The sequence below is a fragment of the Sinocyclocheilus anshuiensis genome, unplaced genomic scaffold (assembly GCF_001515605.1).
Source record: "Sinocyclocheilus anshuiensis isolate Anshui unplaced genomic scaffold, SAMN03320099.WGS_v1.1 scaffold1320, whole genome shotgun sequence".
NCBI classification, from domain to species: Eukaryota; Metazoa; Chordata; class Actinopteri; order Cypriniformes; family Cyprinidae; genus Sinocyclocheilus; species Sinocyclocheilus anshuiensis.
Genome location: NW_015544236.1, coordinates 44,116 through 60,812, shown reverse-complemented (window position 1 = coordinate 60,812; position 16,697 = coordinate 44,116). Strand labels below are relative to the sequence as shown.

General features: G+C 40.1%; 1 protein-coding gene across 3 annotated transcripts in view; it reads left to right on the top strand.

The window, feature by feature from the left end:
- The window catches only part of LOC107697561 (ubiquitin-like modifier-activating enzyme ATG7), a 100,700-nt gene extending 84,774 nt beyond the window's left edge, over window positions 1-15,926 (top strand). For 2 of the 3 annotated variants that reach the window (XM_016498359.1, XM_016498358.1), the window contains exon 20: window positions 14,339-15,079. In XM_016498359.1, the coding sequence (XP_016353845.1) occupies window positions 14,339-14,371 (33 nt within the window). In that variant the 3' untranslated portion in view covers window positions 14,372-15,079. Of the gene's footprint in view, window positions 1-14,338 lie in introns of all 3 variants that reach the window. The other variant, XM_016498360.1, reaches the window with a different exon arrangement.
- Window positions 15,927-16,697: the final 771 nt, after the last annotated feature.

Sequence of the window (16,697 nt, the reverse complement as noted above, 5' to 3'; positions counted from 1 at the left end):
AAATAGGAAAAGGATCTGCCGCCCGCAGTTGATTTTGATATTCTAGGTATTATCAAATGGCCAGTGTTTTGAGAACGCAGCGGACGTGGAGGACTATAATGTAACAAGAGCTCGTTCAAATACTGAGGTGCTAAACCATTCAGGCTTTTATAAGTAATAAGCAAGATTTTTAAATCTATACAATGTTTAATAGGTAGCCAGTGCAGTGTTGACAGAACCGGGCTAACAGCCACAATCAGATGATAAGAGCAGGTCATTTGTAACTCTAATGAGAGCAGTCTCAGTACTATGATACAGTCTAAATCCTGACTGGAAATCCTCACAGATACCATTTTTCTCTAAGAAGGAATATAATTGTGAGGATACTACCTTTTCTAGTATCTTGGACAGAAAAGGGAGATTCGAGATCGGTCTGTAATTAACTAGTTCTTTGGGGTCAAGTTGTGGTTTTTTGATGAGAGGCTTAATAACAGCCTAATAACATTCATGCCTGAAGAGCTACAGCTCCTCAGAGCCAAAGCACTCAGGAAGATTTTCAGCAGAAACAGATCTCACTCTTACCTTGGGGAAAGCAGTGTACTCAAGCCCACTCCACAGAGGGGCGATTCACTGGTTCGACCATAAGGGCAGTGTGACAGGGAGGACCAAGTGGCCCTAACCATCTATCGAACTGCAGAGTGGAGTTAGGAGTGAAGCCACTCGACGCCTCAGCGAGAGGAGCTCTAACTCAGAGAATGTGCATGATGGTTTAGTGAATTACTCAAATCACAGGAGGCCCCTCGGGGCGAGACATGAGTAGAGCGTCCTGGCTGGGGCAGCTTCTCGAAGCAAACACCCAGCCAGGACATCAGGGAGCACGTCATGAAGCGTTACACTCTGAAAATGCTAGCCTGAAAGGAGGACCCGCGAGTCCTGAGATTGCAGCGCTATACTGGGGACCTGATGACCAAGGAGACTCCCGCGGAAGCCTAGCGACTTGACTGCATGATCCAGCAAGTATGAGGCAGAAGATGTAAGGCTATCATCCAGCCTGGATCCAGTACACCGCAATCGTTCGACAGTGAGAGACTCTGATTTCAGCAGAGGAGGTGCTCTCAGAGGTCCTAACCCTGTAACAAAGTCAGAGGTACAAAGACAGGTCCAAGTAATGCTGCAGAAAAAAGCTAGTCAGTGAGACCACATAAAATTAGCAATAGAAATATGAAATGGATCGTACTCACCCACCACGGCTCCCGTGCATGACTCAAGTTCACTGATATATTCTGAAGGTGAAGTCCAAAGAACACTTGGGTTCGGACAGTCAGTAGGTAGTTCTATGAGACAGAAACTATCCAAAAAAACTCATAGGTCCAGCACGAGAGATTGCAATGCAAGCGCTGGAGGCTCCTGCCTAACCTAACCGGAGGGATGGTGGCTTCAGGGTGAATTAAGGCTTTTCCCCTTCAAGTCTTGCCTCTAGCCCCAGAGAGCATGATGCTCAACCACACCCAACTGGGGGTACAGGAGCATCAGATCAGTTCAGGGCCAAGCATCAAGGAGGCTCGCAAGTCAACACTTGAGCACAGAGAGTCATACAACCCTGACTGAAAGTAAAGGTTTTTCGCAGAAAAATGGGCTCCCGTAGTGCAGTATAATGTGGTATCTGATAAGGACATGATAAAATCATCTGTCCAACAATGCAGACAGATATCCACATTATGCAATTCCTTGCATAACAGCAAGAAATTACTGATAGGGAAAGATTTCCCATCAAGTCCTTTCCAGTTCTGCCCATCAACTGTGAATAGCGGGCAATAGGCATATAATTCTCACCGCAACGCGGGAGCCAAACACACTTCGCTCACGCGCTAGATTACTTCGGAAATCAAGCGCGAACGGAAACTGCTGCCGCAAATGCATCGCTATTCCCGCAAGAGGTGAACAAACTCGTGCAAACGCTGTCTACAAACTCGGGTAAATGGTGAAGTACTCCATTATAAGTAATATAATGGAGTTATATAAGCTGACCAATGTTATTTTCATGTTTAGGATGTAAGCTTCAGACACCGGTCACTCTGAAGGCGTTCATTCACCGCTAGAGGACGCAGTTCGAAGTTCCCTCGGAAGGGAACTGAGTATTTTCTTTAATAATGAGCATATGTTATCAAATGAGCTTTATTACAAACTTGATTGTCACAAAATCTTATTTACTAATTGTTTGGAAACCGTTTCTGCTGGGTGATAAAACTCTACTGACTTGTCTAAAGATAGTAAATATTGGATTTTGAGTAAATATTGTGTAGAAATAGAGTAGAATTGAGCAGCGTTGTGTACATCTTTGCTGTCTTTGAAATGTACATATCTCATATATCAGCCGTCAGCTCTGAAAGGCCGTGTTGGTCGTCTGTTTAAAGCTTTGGGTGAAATGGTCACACACATGAGCTCTTTTCTCAGAACTGTTTTGTTAAGTGGCTCTGCGTGTTGTTACGATCACATCAGTGGTTGAGTGTAAAGCCAGCTGTGTTGTGTTTACAGCAACTCTTAGTTAAACATATTTGTCTTTCATCAAGAGGCTTAAAACTCCTAAACTTCCTCACAAGCGAGTACATGGCTTCTCATTCATGGATATTTGCAATGCCAGTGTTTAGATTATTCACCTCCCTGTTTCTGTGCTTTGAACGGTTTGACCTTGATTTGATTTTAAATAGGCCAATCTGTGGAGAAAACACTAATATAACCCACACTCTTGAAAATAATGGGGCTTTTCACAACAGTGCCACAGAAGAACCGTTTTGGGTTTCATAAAGAACCTTTCAGGGAACAGCTCTTAGAAGAACCATTTTATTTCTATTACAAATAACATTTTAATAATCTAAAGAACCTTTTCCACTATAAAAAAAACCTTTTGTGCTTCATAGAACCATCACTGCCAAAAAGAACCTTTATTTTTAGGAGTGCAGTACAAGTCCACTTTCTAGTGAGCACTGCAGTTGGAAACATAGAAACATAAAACACTATGATACATAATTTTAACCCATAGACATCAGAGCTGTTTTTATACTGAGGCAGAGATACATTTGAAGTGTAAGTTCTCTCCGCTGCGCTTCCGCGTTCATCACTTCTGAGCGGCGCATGCGCAAAGCTGAACTCATACGTCATCCTCCCGGAGCTGCTTCCGTGTACAACAGTGAGCGCAAGCTACATTACTAGCTACAGTACAATACAAGCTACACACTAGGGCTAGACGTGTGCGGTGCTGTCTATGCCTTCAGTCAACGGACGCCTCTTTCTATTTCTGACAAACTGCACAGCTACTCCAGTCTTTATTTTGCCTGTCCGACTGAAACGAAATGGCTCATTTATAAATATCTGTGCGAGTTATTGCTGTGCATGTTTAGCCCTCATGTATTTATATAACTCATCGTTAAATCAAAGCCAAATCATGGTGTTTCTGGTCCAGCGTCTGTCCATGAATCAATAAAATATTGCTATTTTTTTGTAACTGTTCAGCTGACTAACAACAAAATTGTCCTAGTCCTCCGCTCATTTGAGCTTGAACTACACAAGCCGTATGTAACATCATAAGCAGATTCAATCTTTCTTTAAACTATGACTTTGTTTGCTGTGATGAGGCGTTTCTAGCTTGCTTCAGTCTGGTTTGGGATCAAATGTGATGGTCGTTCCTCCAGCACACAAACACATGAAGCAGAGCTGCAGAAACGCCAGTGTTTGCTGTTCAAGCTGGAGATCTGATGTCCTCACAGCGTGAGCGGCACATATATAACACCAGAGCGAGTGATCACATTACAGGCTCTTCACTATAAGTCATTCTCCAGTGTGAATGAATGTGTTTTATTATTAGCCACCTTCAGCACCAGCTACATTTAATCTGCAGATGTGCCAGCAGCTCTTCAGCAGAAATTAGCCTGTTGCATCATGACATACACACAACTCATAACAGAAACAACATGCTAACCAGTTACTGCCCAAAGCAAACAAAGACGTTTTATCTTCAATTACAGAACATACAGCAGTATTCCAGTAGTTACTTTTAACAGTTAATTTGTTTCTCTTCTGTCCTGTATAACCAGGATTGGTCAACTGGGGCCAAAATTGATACTCACTAAGCACTAATGTGATTCAAATCAAACTCACTACTAAAGTGACTCACTGAATGGCTAGGAACTCCAGCATTAAAGAATAAGAATTTCAAAACTTTTTCTGTCAAGAAATATATGGAATATTCATATTTATTTTTCATAGCATTAATTTTGTGTTAATATCTGTTGGATTAAGCAACACAAAGACATATCTTGACGTGTTTGGGGTCAGTACTTTTTTTTTTTTTTTAAGAAATTATTCCGCAGAGACACATTAAATTGATCAACACAACAATTGACAATTTGACAATAAAAACATTTAAAATGTTACCAATAATTTATCTAAGTAAATGCTGTTCTTTTGAAATTTCTGTTCATCTGTGAATCCTGAAAAATAAATTGTATCACGGTTTCCACAAAAAATATTGTGCAGCACAACTGTTTTCAACATTGATGATAATCAGAAATGTTTCTTGAGCAGCAAATCAGCATATTAGAATGATTTCTGAAGATCATGTGACACTGAAGACTGGAGTAATGATGCTGAAAATACAGCTTTGATCACAGGAATAAATGACAGTTTAACAGATATTCACATAGAAAACAGCGGTTTTAAATGATAATAATATTTCAAAATTTGTACTGTATTTTTGATTAAATAAATGCAGCCTTGGTGAGCAGAAGACACTTCTTTCAAAAACATTAAGAAATTGACACCAAACTTTTGAGTTTATTATTTTGAGTATACATTGATAATGTATCTAATTTTTTAAGATAAAAAGTTTCATGACCAAAGTATCCGTGCACTTTAAAGTGTTAAATGCGACTCTCTCACCAGGAGCACTGTCCTGCAGGGCTTCTTTATCCTCGTGATCTGTTCTGGAGAGCTGTTGTTACAGGTGCACCAGGAGTTTTTTACACATTGTTTGAGCTGGGATCAATCTTGTGCGCTGTAGAAACGAAGCGGGGATGGCTGGGATTACGGCTCGTGGCTGTTGATCCACAGTGTTGTGGCTGGGAGAAAGCGTTGGATATATGTTGGCTGTTCTATCTGTTCTCGCGGCTCCAGATGGAGCACGACTGATCCTGGCACTGTCCAACAGCGCTGTAATCTCCTCTCGGGCCCTTTAGGGGCCACATCACCGGCCCTTATCTTCAAACCTCGCATGGGAGCGAGAGATAGGATCATCTCCATGTTTGGATTTTCCTTCTGTTTTTTAGGCTAGTTGCAGATAAAGGTAACAGTTTTAAACCATGACGGTTTAATTATCTCCACCTATTGTGAGTTGTCATCGTAAACCTCATATTACAGATTGTTGTCAGCCCACGTAATGTTTAAAATGAAGAATATATGCCATCTACCAATGATTGCTCGTATGAAATCTGTAATTTTGCAGTGGTGTGGTTTGGCCTTTAGCTAGTGCACACAGTAATTAGTGGTGTTTGCTAAGGCAAGCCTCATTATTGCTGATGCTCATAGTGTCAGTCGTGTCATCAAACCACTGAACACTGAGTATTAAACAGTGTAGAGACCTTTACATCACTGGAAAACAAAGTAAAAAGCAGTTTAAAGTAAGATTTTTAGTCGATTATTGTGCAAACTGAACAAGAACACTCTAAACATGTTTCTAACAGAAGTTGTTTTGTATCTTACTTGTAGTAGATACTTTACTTTTGTTCAAAACTTGTGCAAATACTGTCCCAGCTTTCCAAAAATAAGTCATCAGAACAAACAATTTGGTAACTTTAGTTTAGGGACCAATTCTCACTATTAACTAGTTGCTTATTAGCATGCCTGTTATTAACATTATTGGCTGTTTATTAGTACTAAAAAGCACATATTCTGCATGACCATATTCTACATCATAATCCTACCCAATACCTGAACTTAACAACTACCTTACTAACTATTAACAAGCAGCAAATTAGGAGTGTATTGAGGCAAAAGTCTTAGTTATTAGTCAATATTGAGAACTGGACTTTAAAATAAAGTGTGACCAGCAATTTTACGTTGCACCAGCATGCAGTGCCGTTTAAGAACAATATGTGCTGACTATTATTAAAAAATTATCACTGTTTTACTTTTTACCGGCTTATGCTGCTGATGATCACTGTGTTTGAGTCAAATGTGCATCTCATTGCAGCTGCTGGATTTAAAGTATTTGCCTATTATTGTAATATATTTGCAGGCAAACAGTCCCCTTATCATTCAGTGGCTTCAAAAATCAAACATAAAGGTGAAAGAATGAGTTGTGTCGCTCCTTGCACTGCAAGCCTTTAGTTTCCTTGACAAGAAGTTATAAGTTCAATAGATGTCCCATTACTCGTTAGATGAAAAGTACTTCAGCTGTCAGTTGTAGAAATGTTACTGCAGATGTTTCTGTAGTAATCCATGTGATTGGGAATTTGGTGTGATTGCGAATGCAGATTTTACAGCAGATTAAAATTGAATTCTTGTTTTTTAATTTATAGGCTATTTACATTGTGCAATTTTTGTGTAAATATGAGTACATAAGCAGCATTAAAACGCTTTTGTTGTTGATGTTGAAAAAGGGAGGTTGTCTATAGTAGAGTCTATAGTATTGTGAATAATTAAAGTAGCTGGTTAAATCATTTGACGTCAGAAGCTCAGATCGTGTTCATCTGGATGAACGTACATCAAACCCGTGCACAGAGATGATAAAGATGTCACCTCTGTTTCTGCGGCTCTGGAACGAGAGCTGTGTTTGATCTGGGCTCAGATTCTCCAAAAAGCTCCTCTTTGGTTTCAAATGATTTGCACTCATCTTTGAAAGCCTTCCAGTCTTTCTCATTAAAAGCTCTTTTCTCAGATGTTGGCTTTAAGGTGAGTGAGTGAGTGAGTGAGTGAGTGAGTGTGTGTCTGACCACACTGGAGTGGCTGCTCGTCACACTGGTAATTAAGCGGGGCAGGTTTGCGCTTGCAGGCTTTCTGTTTTCCTCATCTGATGAAGCTCTGCTGTATCTCGGCGCTCCTCTCAGATGCTGCGATAAGCTCGGCTCCACCTGCCAAACCGGCATGTGTGGACGTATGTGAAGTGTGCGTGTTCAGACCTGCAGCTCCTCCGGATATGACACCTGAAACACACCTGCCTCGTCCTGCGGAGACAAGTGCCAGACTGACCCGATCATCATCAGGACTCATGCACTGGAACTCATCTGTAATGTTTGCTCTCATCAAGAATCCATTGCTTAACGATGATTAAGTGCACTTCCGTTTTGGTGTGAATGTTACATACAGCCAAACACAGAGCCTTTTAAAGTATCCTTTAAAGCACTCGACACATGCACGCTACAAAGCGTTGAAAGTTTTCACAATTTATATTAGGGCTGTACAATATACAGAAATTATCGAAATATCGCAAATGTACATATCGCAATATGCATATCGCTACAGCTTGCAATATTTGAGGCCATGAACAAAAGACAAAGAGAAAATAACTCACTGCTCTTACCTAAATAACTTTTATAGCTTAAATAAGAATCAGTGCATATTGAATTCATAGAGTAAATACTAAGCAGTGTTGTATTTTTCCTTTTTATTATTCAGTTCCTAAACTCATGTTAAAATGATTACACTAATGTTAAAATTACATTTTTATGTAATGCTCGAGTAAAACACTACCGTTCACTTTCAGAAGTTGTTGTAGGGGTGCTTTCTTATTAGAATCAGAATCAGAATGAGCTTTATTCACCACTTAAGTGTGCGCAAACACAAGGAATTTGTTGTGGTTTTACACGAGCTCTTGGTACATACATACATACAAATAACCATATATAGAGTTTATGACACAAGATAGTTATAGAAGTTCACAGAACTGACTCAGCAACAGCTGAGTAAAACTGTTTCATCTGAGCATGTGGCACTTTAAGCATTATTGTATCACATATCGAATATCACATTATTTAATGAGTTATCGCATTTTTCTTCAATATCGCACAGCCCTAATTTATATATGTGCTGCATTTTTTCAGCATCCCAGCTGATAGTAAATGCTGCTTGATCTCTGCATCTCTGAGTTTGAGTCACTTAAACATGCATTTGCATTTATTCTAATCTGTTTTCTGTTTTGTTGCCTCCATATGTGTGTGTGTTTGCCCCAGATGAGCTCTGTCTCGCGAGATTTGGCGTGTTACTTTGCCTCATGGACTTCCATGTGATCATAACAAGTAATTTTACTATATAGGTGGCTGGCTTATGGACTGAACTGTTGTTGGGACATTCTGCCGCCTTGCATGTGGAGTTTTACATATGAACTTTGTCTGATAACTTTTTTTGATTTGTGAGTATCATTGGAATTGAATTGTTAGAATAAGCACGCAACACACCTCGTGCTTAAGGTATATAAGGACCTCATATATAAGGTCCCTCAGTATTATCAGTGGTTTTCGCATTACTCAATAGCTAATTACCCTCCTCCATCCCCAGCTCCTCCTCTGTCAGTCAGGATTCAGCCTTCTGATTCTCCTTTGAATCAGACTAATTCTAAAATGTGTGCATAAAATTATTGAACTTTAATGATATCTGCAATACATTTATGTTGGTTCTGTTCTGTTTACCCTGGGGGGTTATCGCTGCTCTCCCTGATCTCATCCATGCTAGGCTTGGCATCTTTGACGATAGTGGTCCTGACAGAATTATCCTATTAAATCGATGCAATAAAAGAGATAGTCAAAAGTAATCTAAAAGTAGTCTGATTACATTACCTAAAATGTGTAATGTAAGGGATTACGTTACTAACTACAATTTTTGTCATGTAATTTGGAATCAGTAACATATTACAATTTGTAAGTAATCTACCCAACTCTGGACGTATACTACGCTTCTGTTGTTGCTTGTCTTGTTTTTTGGGTCCCTTTCTTATTGGGAACGGTTGATTCCCTCTTTTATTTGTGTGGCCTCCGCAGCATACTACTGGGAGTGTTACATTATTTCTCCAAATCATGCAGCTCTATTCCAGGTTTCTCGTTCACTTTGACTCATTTTGTGATGTTTGTGCTCGTGTTAAAGATATGAGCATATTACTTGCGTAAGTAATGACAGTTTGTGGACGAATGTCTCCTTCGAATCGACATTCTGCATCGCTGCAAGGAACAGAACTCTTTTTTTTTTTTTCACTGCGGTGGGAAGAAAGCTCAGTCCGGAAGGAGCGGGACCCTAAAATGGCCTTTCCCTGGATCTGTGGGGCAGGAAGTGTGTCACAGAGAGAGACGGAGCCAGGATGAGCGCAGTGGAGCGGGGCCTCCATCCATCCGTCCCCAGCAACAACAAACCACAGCTGCTACACACCCGCCGCTGCGCTTCACTCGCTGCCGATTCTGTCAATCTGTGCCACGCGGAGAGAAAGAAGAGCGCGAGAAACACTCTCACCATATTCACCATGCCTCCTTGATCTGTACAGTACAGTATGAGTGTGTTTACAGTAGAAATGTGCAGAGTTTCTACACTGGCTGTGTGCGTCTGTGTGTGTGTGTGTGTGTGTGTCTGTGTGTGAGCGCGTGTGTCTGTGTGTGTGTGTGTCTGTGTGTGAGCGCGTGTGTCTGTGTGTGTGTGTGTCTGTGTGTGAGCGCGTGTGTCTGTGTGTGTGTGTGTCTGTGTGTGAGCGCGTGTGTCTGTGTGTGTGTGTGTCTGTGTGTGAGCGCGTGTGTCTGTGTGTGTGTGTGTCTGTGTGTGAGCGCGTGTGTCTGTGTGTGTGTGTGTCTGTGTGTGAGCGCGTGTGTCTGTGTGTGTGTGTGTCTGTGTGTGAGCGCGTGTGTCTGTGTGTGTGTGTGTCTGTGTGTGAGCGCGTGTGTCTGTGTGTGTGTGTGTCTGTGTGTGAGCGCGTGTGTCTGTGTGTGTGTGTGTCTGTGTGTGAGCGCGTGTGTCTGTGTGTGTGTGTGTCTGTGTGTGAGCGCGTGTGTCTGTGTGTGTGTGTGTCTGTGTGTGAGCGCGTGTGTCTGTGTGTGTGTGTGTCTGTGTGTGAGCGCGTGTGTCTGTGTGTGTGTGTGTCTGTGTGTGAGCGCGTGTGTCTGTGTGTGTGTGTGTCTGTGTGTGATTGAGCGTGCGTGTGTGCGTGTGTGTCTGTGTGTCTGTGTGTGAGCGCGTGTGTCTGTGTGTGTGTGTTTTGGGCTGAAGCGGTGACTCATGGTCTGGAGGGAGCGAGTGTGGAGCTGTGTGTGGAAGTGAGTTTGGAGGACGGCCAGAGGAGGAGTTTAGAGACGTGAAGAGGGAAAAACCCAGACTCTGTGCTCCAAGCAGCGCACTAAACTTCCCCTTCCACGTCAGCCAGTGTTCCTGAACCCAAACATACAGACCACACACTCGCTCTCTGCCATGTCGCTCTGAGAGACTGTGCTGTATGCTGGAGAAACTATTGCCGTACATGAACACAGTATGGAAATAACTAGTGTTAAGTGAACAGAAAGTGGCATTATTTGGTGCCTTTCTGCAGCATGGTGCATCTTAATCCAGTTTCTCAGTTTTTACACTAATTGTAGTTCACTGCAGTATTTTTTTTATACAAATGTTACAAACACATTTTTTATTTGTATGTATATATATATATATATATATATAGAGAGAGAGAGAGAGAGAGCTTGATTTAGTTATAGTTATTTTAATACTTCAACTTACAAAAACAAGAAATATTGAATTGGTAAGTAGCAAAAGTTTTGTAATTATTTATTTTATTTCAGTTAATGTTTATTTCATTCAAAGCAGGTTTATTAATGTTAACTAAAACTGATAAAACATTTTTGTTAATTAAAATGAAGCTGAAATATAAAACAACATACTAAATGAAAAACTTAAATGACTTATGTAATTGGCTAAATGTAAATGTAAATGAAAAAAAAACTTATTACTTATTATAAATTTAGAAATGTTGCTTTGGCAACTACCTGAAGTAAGTTTAAGTTGAAGCACTAAAATTACTAAAGTAGAATTAAAAACTAAAACTGACTCCGACTTAAGCTTAGACGTGCATTTTAGTCTGGTACTAGGCTTAAGCTTTGTCTGTGAAACTGTGGGTGAGTGGCTAACAATGAACAATATAACAAACCATCAACAATACTATATCGTATTTTTACTTTATTTACTAGTATATTTATAAATCAAAATTAACCTGAATTTAAAAACAAAAAACAATGCTGTTAAAATGTTGTTCATTGCTCATGATTTATTATATTAAACAATTTATTTAATACATTTATATTATTTTATTTTGTTTTTTTATGTGATATATATTACATATCCCCCTTTAAATTTATAGAAATGACATAAATCATGTCTTTAAGCTGTAAAAGTAGCAGGGTGATGAAATGATTTGATGCTGATCCATTGGTTGTTCAGACCTGCATCAATTTCTTTGGAGCACAAAAGGAGTTTTGAATCATGTACCGGTTGCTCTTTTCTATTCAGCTTGAATGAGCATTGAAGCTTCAAAAAGGACACAAGGCAACAAAACTTTATCATAAAAATGCAAAAAATTCAACTAGTCCTCTAGACAAGTCCAGTTTATGTACTTGAGGACTCATATGAGACATTGTAACATCACTAAGATCTCATGAAACACTCGATATCAGTCATTTTAAAGACTTTCCATATCCTGAATTTCCCCGAATGCATTCGTCCGTGTCCCGCATCCACACAGCTGTGTGTGTTAAACCTGACCAGACACGTTCCTCCTCCTGCTCCTCAAACTAAAGCGTTACTGTTATAGTTAAGCTGTGTGATGTGCAGTGCTCTGTTGAGAATGCTCATCCTGACTTTAGTGAATATCACGTTTGCATGTGTTGCAGATGAGCTGCTTTGGCCACGCAAACCCATCGACTCGAACCGAGACACATGAAGTCTGCAAATGAATAGAATCAACCCAGTTAAGATACAAAGCTGCAGAGACATACTTACTCCCAAGACTGAATGAAATAAGATGGTTTCCGTGTGAACTCTAGTGTTGGTTAGAGTTTGTTTTGTGATCTGAAACATGATTTTGTCGTGTTCAACCACAGTAAACTGAGCACTGTAGCGTTTCACACTCCGAGCTGCTGGGACAGATGGTCAGTTGTGATACAGTGATAAACCCTCAGGCCATCCCAGATCAGGATGAGTTTGTTTCTTCATCAGGTTTGTAGAAATGTAGCACTGCATCAGTGTCTCAGCAATGGATGCTCTGCAGTGAATGGGTGCCGTCAGAATGAGAGTCCAAACATCTGATAAAAACATCACAATAATCCACAAGTAATCCACAGCACTCCAGTCCATCAGTTAACATCTGGAGAAGACAAAAGCTGAAACTAATCCAGCATTAAGACGTTTTTAACTAAAATACATAGAGTCCATAATCCATAATAACGCTTCCTCCAGTGAGAAAGTGTTCTGGTCTGAATCAGGAGAGAAATCTGCACAGATCAAGCAGCGTTTAAACAGCTCTAAACAAACGCTGGTTACAAATTAATTTGTAAAGTGCATGATTATTATTATATTATTATTACTATTTAGAATATTTATATATTCACTCAATTATCTACAAGATCATAAAAACTGCATTCATAATTACAGAAAAAAGAGCAATATGTTTAAAATAGTTTTTGAGTTAAGCACGTTACAAATGCAGGGCACTGACTTAATAAAATGATATAATGTCACCTGCACATTTATGAATTTAGTTGAGAAAGTAGATTTGTGTTTAGAAATCATTTATAAAAAAAAAAGTTATAACGGTTATAAATTGATCTAAGAGTAATTTTTAAAATGTTACTTTAACAACAGGATATCTCGTATGATTTCAGTTTATTTGTTCCTGTCATTGTTTTAATGGTAGCTCTTTAAGTGCACAGATGTCTTGTGATTGTGTGAATCGTGTGCGCTGAGATGCTGAAGGCCTGCGCTGATGTTATGTAACGACAGCTTTAATAATAACTCCGTGCTGTCGTCAGGTTCATGTGAGTGAGAAATCTTCTGCTGTGTTTACATCTTCGCTCTGCTGTTCTCTCAGTAATTACTTCAGAATGAAAGACTGGCACAGAGCGCTGTGCTTCATGAAGACAGACACAATCTCCTGTGGGACTGAGTGTTAGTTTGGCAGAATATTCTTTATAGTGTTGATCTGCCTCTCTCTCACACACATGCTGTGTGTGTGTGTATATGTATATGTTGATGTGTGTAGCATGCATGACATGCGGTCACACGCTCGTGAGGCGACTGCAGCGCTGGAGTAATTGAATGATGCATGCGCTACACTGTTATTAAGAGGATTCATGTAATTTCAGCTCTGAACCGCTGCTGCACTTTTCTTTTTTTTCTGATGCAGTTGACAAAAGCTGGTTGTTTTCAAACTTTATTTTCTATATCAAATTAATTTAACTGGATAATTATTTTGATCTATTAAAATATTTTTTTTATATGCATTTTAACAGCGCAGCACACAACACAATTATATTAATGCACTTTATTAAACCTGCAACTGGAGAAAATATATAAAAAAATCATAATTTATGCAAAAATTACATTGCATGTTTCGTGGCAGTTTTAAAGTGTAATGTCTAAAACGTGACGTTTTCTCTGAAACATGTTATGTTGCTTCATGCATATATTGTAGCAGTATTAGTTTACAAATCATGCAAATACAAAAATAATTGTAAAAAGTTTTTCTGCTACTAGTTCATCTCAGTCAGAAGTGATTTTTGGATTTGATATTACATTTCTGCATCTACGGGTTTTCTCAGAAATGTTACACAAGACTGTGTTTTGCCTGTGGGCGAGATTCTTGATGAACTTTGATGATAACCACACAGAGACTGATCTGGCTTACACTGCAAGGTTTTATATGAATGATCCATGAGGAGCTGCTGTGTGTTTGTGTGAAGTGAATTATCCGAGGGTCTTACTCTTCACTTCAGCTCTCTCTTATGTCTCTGGGGTGTTTTTTTGACTTGGCGCAGACTTCAGTGAAAAGGCCGCTGAAGTTGTTTTTTGTTCGGCTTTTATTAGCATGTCAATGACAGAGCTTTTGACAGCCAGGTGTGCCTCCGTCATCCAAACTCACACTCACACACTCGCGTCTGGCCTCTTTGTCTTCAAAGGACGCTTATCTCCAGTCTCGGGAGTTGTCTTCAACCATGCGTGTTGTGTGCAGGATTAGCGATTGAGAAGAGTTTTGCATGTTGAGATGAACCGTCATCAGATGATAATGCTGCAGTTTCACACTTCTGCCAGCTCTTGTTTGAACAGCTTTCTAATCTCTTGTTCTTCTGTCCTGCAGATCTGGGACATGAGCGACGACGAGAGCATCTGAAGAAACCGCTGGAGACGCAGAATGAAGCTCCTGTAACTAGCTCGTGTGTGCTCTTATATTGGTTTCTCAGACAGTGACCTCACTGCACAATGACCCTTCATCATATACTTGTTGAAATATTTAACCATTCACATGAAATCACATTATAGCTGTCAGAGTCGGGATAGACACCAGAGATCTGCTCTGGTCTAGACATCGAGTCCAGCGTTGAGCGGTCTTAAAAATGTCATTTACGCACCCTCATATTGTTAAAAAAACCCAGACTTGGTTCATCTGAAGACTTGGTAACCATTCAGCTGACGGTAGCCATTGACCTCTATATTTTGGAAAAAATACTATGGAAGACAATGGCTACCGTCAACCGTTTGGTTACCAACATTCTTCAGAATATCTTGTTTAAAACAATGTGAGAGAGTAAATGACAAGATTTTTCATTTTGGGGTGAACTTTCTTTCCAAATCATGTTTTCAGATCTCCATGCCCATAGTTTTTGTCCACTGGACAGTTTTTGGGAAGGCATTTCATCAGCCATGATTTCCAAGGGCCGTTAAATATGGCATCTGTGCTGACTAAGATCCTATCTTCAGGCTCTTTTTTTTTTTAAACTGGCCTAATGTTCATTAAAAGTGTATTAGATTGTTTATGGCAGGGGTCTGGACCTTCCCTGAGTTCAATGCCAATGCTAACACACCTGAACAGAAGAGCAGTGAACTCTCCGTCCTCGCACCACTGCACTGTAACTCTAGAAATGTGGCATTCTGAAATTCGCCATTTGTGCTCATAATAAACATGAAATCTATTCACATAATCCATTATGAAATGTCCTGTCATATTTGCTTGCTTTTGGTCACTTAGGTCAGTGAGTTGTAATCACAAGGTTAGCACTCGAGCTCTTTCTCTGTGATGCTCCTGGTCTCCGTCTGTGTTGTAGGTCATGGGAAAATGAGGCCAGATGAAAGACTACGTTTCCTGACACGTGCTCAGTGATGATAGAGCAGTGAAATCATTTCATTGTTCACAAATTGCAGTTAGCTCTAGTGGAATTACAGTAACTAAAGCATTTAATTTTTTCCCCAAATGCAATCAGTTTTCACAACGGATGAATCATAAGTCACGGCTGTGGTTTAAGAGCACTTTATTGTTCATTGAGGCTACTTAAAAGTACAAAACAATGGCCTGCCAAAAGTTTGTTTTATTCCAAGAAGAAACAAGGCCAAGAAATGAGGGTATAATACAGCTTTACAAATCATTAAGTACACTCGAGGTGCAGCGAGAAGTGTTTTAAACGTTGGTTTGTGTCGTCGTTCTCCTGGAAGCGCACATCAAATAGAAAATCTCGTTGCTCGACTCTCGAGCGACGGTACTGGAGTGCAGTAAGTCGCTGGGACTCGAGTCTGTTTGTTCAATTGTCTCCAGAGACAGTCGAAAGCCTCCGTTCAGAAGTGTGTCGAGACTCAGTAGCCTTCAGAAATAATACACAAGTGGCTGTTACACTAACGCAGTGTTTTCATAGAATTACGGTGTTCCTGCACTTTAAACTTAGACAAAACCTACAGAATCCAGGGCTGATGGAATGTAAGGACGAGCTGGAGCGTCTCCTGTATCTGCAGGCTCTAGTGAGTAGCTACACTGAACACAAGACCTGCACGCCGTTCCCTATCGGAGGAATGTGTGTGATTCGGTACAGGCCGACCGCTTCGACAGCCCAGCGCAGAATTAGGAGAGGATGAAGAATAACAAACGCACACGAAACTAGCTCGACGTTTCCGGCAGATTGTCAACGCTACAGTTGACCTGTCAATAGCTGCGAATGCTCTTTTTTCAGTCATGCAAAGCGACAGCATCCTGTACCACCGATTAATAACAACATACAAAACCAACCGTTAATATATAGATGGCCTGTCCGGAGGCTGATTTCTCTTCTGTATCTGGCAGCTACCACAATGAATATTGAATAGAAAATAATAATATGGAGTACAACTGTACCAGCAGTAAGTTTATCTAGGACTGTTACTGACAAAAATAAGAAACTTTTTTCCCAAAAAAAAAAAAAAAAAAAGCATGATTACAATAAAGGACAAGGGAAAAATTAAATAGCTACATATCATTAACAAATGAATTGTTCCTCAAAAAATACCTACGATTTTTTCTCTGTACATTCGTTACGCACAGCGTAATGATGGTCTTATAGTTTCCTATATAAAAACTTTGTTTTTAAGTGATTTACCTACAGCGTGTAGGGTAACGTGGGTCACAAGCAGAAAGTGAGAAAGTGTCCTACCCAGTAAAACGGTAGTTAGTGAGTGAGTGTGTGTGTGTGTGTGTG